Genomic DNA, 7,669 nt, shown 5'->3' on the forward strand with positions numbered 1-7,669 from the left:
GGCTTCTTATTCAGACAAAAGTGCATCTCTTCAACCAGGAAGCTCTTGGGCTCTGACTGTCTGCTCCCTAGTGCTGGTGTTATAGGAATGAGGCATGCACAGCCACGCTCAGTTTCTTATGTGAGTGCTGGAGATTCATACTCAGTCCTCCTGTTTGTAGAGCAAGGTGCCTTAACCATACCATAGATACTCACGCACATATAAACTTTCTCTCTCTCTCTCTCTCTCTCTCTCTCTCTCTCTCTCTCTCTCTCTCTCTCTCTCTCACACACACACACACACACACACACACACACACACACACACACACACTTTTCTCAAATACCACACCAAAAATGTGATTATATCTGGCCTCTGGCAATGAACTTGTCCTCAAGTTCTCCCAGTGGTTTTCCGTGTATTATCATCCCATACACCATGAAACTCTCTGTATTCAAAGGTGGATAGATTTTCATCCAATGTTACAGCTCCTGCCTGGGTCCAAGCAGGGACCTTATCCTGTGATCTCTGCCTCTCTCCCCTCCTCGTGGCATATTGCAGAATCCAGTAGGAAGTGGCTGTCAGGGTGGCACCCAGGGCCCTCAGTTGGCAGTACCCTTTTTTGGCAAAGCTTCATCTGTAGCTGGACGTCTGGCAGTATGATGTCATCTGTGGTGTTGACATCTTGCTGGGAAGGAGAGCTGAATTCTTTTCTTCCAAATTGGCTCTATTGGCAGTTGAATGGGTGACAGCAAGCAATTATTCCTTTCCTTCTTTTGCCTGTGTTCTCTGCTCTTATTCACAGGCACAAAAGGAAAACATTTCTGCAGTGTGGAGTGCCAGAGGATTGCTGTGAATGGGCTGGAGCCACGTGATGCCCGGTGAATGCAGAGCAGGCTATTTTCAGCATTTCTCATGTGTGGGTCTGTCTGCTTGCTTCATAGTGCGAGCGTGAGGACTGTGGAGCTCTTTCTGGATGCTGAGGAAGGAAGTTTCAATAAGCCCCCTGCCTCAGCTCATCAACCATCAGCAGACTTCTGGTCTTCCAAACATGTCCCATCGTGAATTGACACACCTGTCCCTTGCAAAGCCTAAGACCCCCATGCTTTCTCCAAACTTACAGCTGAAGAGGGAACTTTCAATTTCCTTTGTCATTTATGGAGCCTTAGGAGCCTGGGGACAGATGTTTCTGTGTTATGGCCCTGCCCTGGGGAGCAGGCTGACAATCAATTTCTAACCTGTTGCTTGTAACTCTGGCCTCATGAAAAAGACTTAGATTCGGAGGAAATTCAAAAAATCATCAGATCTTACTATTAAAACCTATATTCAACAAAATTTGAAAATCTTCAGGAAATGGACAATTTCCTAGACAGATACCAGGTATCGAAGTTAAATCAGGAACAGATAAACCAGTTAAACAACCCCATAACTCCTAAGGAAATAGAAGCAGTCATTAAAGGTCTCCCAACCAAAAAGAGCCCAGGTCCAGACGGGTTTAGTGCAGAATTCTATCAAACCTTCATAGAAGACCTCATACCAATATTATCCAAACTATTCCACAAAATTGAAACAGATGGAGCCCTACCGAATTCCTTCTACGAAGCCACAATTACTCTTATACCTAAACCACACAAAGACACAACAAAGAAAGAGAACTTCAGACCAATTTCCCTTATGAATATCGACGCAAAAATACTCAATAAAATTCTGGCAAACCGAATTCAAGAGCACATCAAAACAATCATCCACCATGATCAAGTAGGCTTCATCCCAGGCATGCAGGGATGGTTTAATATACGGAAAACCATCAACGTGATCCATTATATAAACAAACTGAAAGAACAGAACCACATGATCATTTCATTAGATGCTGAGAAAGCATTTGACAAAATTCAACACCCCTTCATGATAAAAGTCCTGGAAAGAATAGGAATTCAAGGCCCATACCTAAACATAGTAAAAGCCATATACAGCAAACCAGTTGCTAACATTAAACTAAATGGAGAGAAACTTGAAGCAATCCCACTAAAATCAGGGACTAGACAAGGCTGCCCACTCTCTCCCTACTTATTCAATATAGTTCTTGAAGTTCTAGCCAGAGCAATCAGACAACAAAAGGAGATCAAAGGGATACAGATCGGAAAAGAAGAGGTCAAAATATCACTATTTGCAGATGACATGATAGTATATTTAAGTGATCCCAAAAGTTCCACCAGAGAACTACTAAAGCTGATAAACAACTTCAGCAAAGTGGCTGGGTATAAAATTAACTCAAATAAATCAGTTGCCTTCCTCTATACAAAAGAGAAACAAGCCGAGAAAGAAATTAGGGAAAGGACACCCTTCATAATAGACCCAAATAATATAAAGTACCTCGGTGTGACTCTAACCAAGCAAGTAAAAGATCTGTACAATAAGAACTTCAAGACACTGAGGAAAGAAATTGAAGAAGACCTCAGAAGATGGAAAGATCTCCCATGCTCATGGATTGGCAGGATTAATATGGTAAAAATGGCCATTTTACCAAAAGCAATCTACAGATTCAATGCAATCCCCATCAAAATACCAATCCAATTCTTCAAAGAGTTAGACAGAACAATTTGCAAATTCATCTGGAATAACAAAAAACCCAGGATAGCTAAAGCTATCCTCAACAATAAAAGGACTTCAGGGGGAATCACTATCCCTGAACTCAAGCAGTATTACAGAGCAATAGTGATAAAAACTGCATGGTATTGGTACAGAGACAGACAGATAGACCAATGGAATAGAATTGAAGACCCAGAAATGAACCCACACACCTATGGTCACTTGATTTTTGACAAAGGAGCCAAAACCATCCAATGGAAAAAAGATAGTATTTTCAGCAAATGGTGCTGGTTCAACTGGAGGGCAACATGTAGAAGAATGCAGATCGATCCATCCTTATCACCCTGTACAAAGCTTAAGTCCAAGTGGATCAAGGACCTCCACATCAAACCAGACACACTCAAACTAATAGAAGAAAAACTAGGGAAGCATCTGGAACACATGGGCACTGGAAAAAATTTCCTGAACAAAACACCAATGGCTTATGCTCTAAGATCAAGAATCGACAAATGGGATCTCATAAAACTGCAAAGCTTCTGTAAGGCAAAGGACACTGTGGTTAGGACAAAACGGCAACCAACAGATTGGGAAAAGATCTTTACCAATCCTACAACAGATAGAGGCCTTATTTCCAAAATATACAAAGAACTCAAGAAGTTAGACCGCAGGGAAACAAATAACCCTATTAAAAAATGGGGTTCAGAGCTAAACAAAGAATTCACAGCTGAGGAATGCCGAATGGCTGAGAAACACCTAAAGAAATGTTCAACATCTTTAGTCATAAGGGAAATGCAAATCAAAACAACCCTGAGATTTCACCTCACACCAGTGCGATTGGCTAAGATCAAAAACTCAGGTGACAGCAGATGCTGGCGAGGATGTGGAGAAAGAGGAACACTCCTCCATTGTTGGTGGGATTGCAGACTGGTAAAACCATTCTGGAAATCAGTCTGGAGGTTCCTCAGAAAATTGGACATTGAACTGCCTGAGGATCCAGCTATACCTCTCTTGGGCATATACCCAAAAGATGCCTCAACATATAAAAGAGACACGTGCTCCACTATGTTCATCGCAGCCTTATTTATAATAGCCAGAAGCTGGAAAGAACCCAGATGCCCTTCAACAGAGGAATGGATACAGAAAATGTGGTACATCTACACAATGGAATATTACTCAGCTATCAAAAACAACGAGTTTATGAAATTCGTAGGCAAATGGTTGGAACTGGAAAATATCATCCTGAGTGAGCTAACCCAATCACAGAAAGACATACATGGTATGCACTCATTGATAAGTGGCTATTAGCCCAAATGCTTGAATTACCCTAGATCCCTAGAACAAACGAAACTCAAGACGGATGATCAAAATGTGAATGCTTCACTCCTTCTTTAAATGAGGAAAAAGAATACCCTTGGCAGGGAAGGGAGAGGCAAAGATTAAAACAGAGACTGAAGGAACACCCATTCAGAGCCTGCCCCACATGTGGCCCATACATATACAGCCACCCAATTAGACAAGATGGATGAAGCAAAGAAGTGCAGACCGACAGGAGCCGGATGTAGATCGCTCCTGAGAGACACAGCCAGAATACAGCAAACATAGAGGCGAATGCCAGCAGCAAACCACTGAACTGAGAATAGGTCCCCTATTGAAGGAATCAGAGAAAGAACTGGAAGAGCTTGAAGGGGCTCGAGACCCCAAAAGTACAACAATGCCAAGCAACCAGAGCTTCCAGGGACTAAGCCACTACCTAAAGACTATACATGGACTGACCCTGGACTCTGACCCCATAGGTAGCAATGAATATCCTAGTAAGAGCACCAGTGGAAGGGGAAGCCCTGGGTCCTGCTAAGACTGAACCCACGGTGAACTAGTCTATGGGGGGAGGGCGGCAATGGGGGGAGGGTTGGGAGGGGAACACCCATAAGGAAGGGGAGGGGGGAGGGGGATGTTTGCCCGGAAACCGGGAAAGGGAATAACACTCGAAATGTATATAAGAAATACTCAAGTTAATAAAAAAAAAAAAAAAGAAAAAAAAAAAAGAAAACAAAAAAAAAAAAAATAAAGTTGATAATGATGAAAATGAGCACCAGTTATCATTAAGAACGGTCAGTTTAGGAGCAAGGGCAAAAGATGAGTTGCACATCATAGAGGCAGAAGCAATGAACTATGAAGGCAGCCCAATTAAAGTAACACTGGCAACTTTGAAAATGTCTGTACAACCAACAGTTTCCCTTGGGGGCTTCGAAATTACACCACCTGTGGTCTTGAGGTTGAAGTGTGGTTCTGGGCCTGTGCACATAAGTGGACAGCACCTAGTAGCTGTAGAGGAAGATGCAGAGTCAGAAGATGAAGATGAGGAAGATGTAAAACTGTTAGGCATATCTGGAAAGAGATCTGCTCCCGGAGGTCGTAACAAAGTCCCACAGAAAAGAGTAAAACTTGATGAAGATGTGCTCATGGATTGGCAGGATTAACATAGTAAAAATGGCCATTTTACCAAAAGCGATCTACAGATTCAATGCAATCCCCCTCAAAATACCAATCCAATTCTTCAAAGAGTTAGACAGAACAATTTGCAAATTCATCTGGAATAACAAAAAACCTAGGATAGCTAAAACTATCCTCAACAATAAAAGGACTTCAGGGGGAATCACTATCCCTGAACTCAAGCAGTATTACAGAGCAATAGTGATAAAAACTGCATGGTATTGGTACAGAGACAGACAGATAGACCAGTGGAATAGAATTGAAGACCCAGAAATGAACCCACACACCTATGGGCACTTGATTTTTGACAAAGGAGCCAAAACCATACAATGAAAAAAAGATAGCATTTTCAGCAAATGGTGTGGTTCAACTGGAGGTCAACATGTAGAAGAATGCAGATCGATCCATGCTTATCACCCTGTACAAAGCTTAAGTCCAAGTGGATCAAGGATCTCCACATCAAACCAGATACACTCAGACTAATAGAAGAAACACTAGGGAAGCATCTGGAACACATGGGCACTGGAAAAAATTTCCTGAACAAAACACCAATGGCTTATGCTCTAAGATCAAGAATCGACAAATGGGATCTCATAAAACTGCAAAGCTTCTGTAAGGCAAAGGACACTGTGGCTAGGACAAAACGGCAACCAACAGATTGGGAAAAGATCTTTACCAATCCTACAACAGATAGAGGCCTTATATCCAAAATATACAAAGAACTCAAGAAGTTAGACCGCAGGGAAACAAATAACCCTATTAAAAAATGGGGTTCAGAGCTAAACAAAGAATTCACAGCTGAGGAATGCCGAATGGCTGAGAAACACCTAAAGAAATGTTCAACATCTGAGAACAGGACCCCCGTTGAAGGAATCAGAGAAAGAACTGGAAGAGCTTGAAGGGGCTCGAGACCCCATATGAACAACAATGCCAAGCAACCAGAGCTTCCAGGGACTAAGCCACTACCTAAAGACTATACATGGACTGACCCTGGACTCTGACCTCATAGGTAGCAATGAATATCCTAGTAAGATCATCAGTGTAAGGGGAAGCCCTGGGTCCTGCTAAGACTGAACGTGATTGTTGGGGGGAGGGTGGCAATTGGGGGAGGGAAGGGGAGGGGGAGGGATTAGGGGGATGTTTGCCCGGAAACCGGGAAAGGGAATAACACTCGAAATGTAAATAAGAAATACTCAAGTTAATAAAAAAAAAAACAAACTTAGGGGTTGGGGATTTAGCTCAGTGGCAGAGCGCTTGCCTAGGAAGCGCAAGGCCCTGGGTTCGGTCCCCAGCTCCGAAAAAAAAAAGAACCAAAAAAAAAAAACTTGATGAAGATGATGATGAGGATGATGAAGATGCTGAGGATGATGAAGATGAAGATTATGATGATTTTGATGAAGAGGAAACTGAAGAAAAGGTTCCAGTGAAGAAATCTGTACGAGATACCCCAGCCAAAAATGCACAAAAGTCAAACCAAAATGGGAAAGATTTAAAACCATCAACACCAAGGTCAAAGTGTCAAGAGTCCTTCAAAAAACAGGAAAAAACTCCCAAAACACCCAAAGGACCTAGCTCTGTAGAAGACATTAAGGCAAAAATGCAAGCAAGTATAGAAAAAGGTGGTTCTCTTCCCAAAGTGGAAGCCAAGTTCATTAATTATGTGAAGAATTGTTTCCGGATGACTGACCAGGAGGCTATTGAAGATCTCTGGCAGTGGAGGAAGTCTCTTTAAGAAAATGGTTTAAACAGTTTGAAATAATTCTGTCTTACTTCATTTCTGTAATAGTTGCTATCTGGCTGTCCTTTTTATAATGCAACGTGAGAACTTTCCCTACTGTGTTTGATAAATGTTGTCCAGGTTCAATTGCCAAGAATGTGTTGTCTAAAATGCCTGTTTAGTTTTCAAGGATGGAACTCCACCCTTAACTTGGTTTTAAGTATGTATGGAATGTTATGATAGGACATAGTAGTAGTGGTGGTCAGATGTGGAAATGGTAGGGAGACAAATATACATGTGAAATAAACTCAGTATTTTAATAAAGTAAAAAAAATATAAAAAAAAAAAAAAAAAAAAAAAAAAAAGAAAAAGACTTAATCTCCAATGATTAAAGTGTAAGATCTCTTTCCCCATTTAAAACGTTGAGCTCATTTTATGACTGGAAACAGCAGTTGGGCAAAGGGGAGAGAAGTTTACTGCATCTTAACTTGTGCAGCAAATTGAATTTCTATTGATGAGAATTACTTTTCTCCCTAAAAACTGTCCGGGAGCCTGGACTGAGAAAGATGGGGGTGGGGATTCGGATTTAGAAGGAATAACAATGCAGGAATAACATTTACAGAGATGAAACTGTCAGCAGGTCTCTAATGTCTCAGATCAATTTTGACAGGGCTGTATGTAACTCATGGGGAAGGAGATGCTGTCTGCGCCCCTGGGGAATGGCTCCAGGTGAAACCAGACAAATGCATAGATTTGCGGTGGTTCCAGGTCTCTATTTGATCTTTATTTATTGTCTCCATCCTACAAACTCTTATCTGTAGGTGTGAACTCATTAGCATAACTATCTGTACTTTTCCGTGGTTTCAGCATGAACAGCTTTTCTTTCCTGGAATT

General features: G+C 41.7%; 1 protein-coding gene across 1 annotated transcript; it reads left to right on the forward strand.

Moving 5' to 3' along the window:
• The first annotated feature begins 4,721 nt into the window (after positions 1–4,721).
• Positions 4,722–7,140, forward strand: LOC148006663 (nucleophosmin-like). Its single transcript, XM_087636403.1, has 2 exons — positions 4,722–5,013; positions 6,384–7,140. Exons 1-2 carry the CDS (start codon positions 4,731–4,733, stop codon positions 6,788–6,790), a joined length of 690 nt encoding a protein of 229 aa, XP_087492529.1. The 5' UTR covers positions 4,722–4,730; the 3' UTR covers positions 6,791–7,140.
• Positions 7,141–7,669: the final 529 nt, after the last annotated feature.

This window comes from Rattus norvegicus, chromosome 2 (genome assembly GCF_021556685.1).
Source record: "Rattus norvegicus strain SHRSP/BbbUtx chromosome 2, alternate assembly SHRSP_T2T, whole genome shotgun sequence".
NCBI classification, from domain to species: domain Eukaryota; kingdom Metazoa; phylum Chordata; class Mammalia; order Rodentia; family Muridae; genus Rattus; species Rattus norvegicus.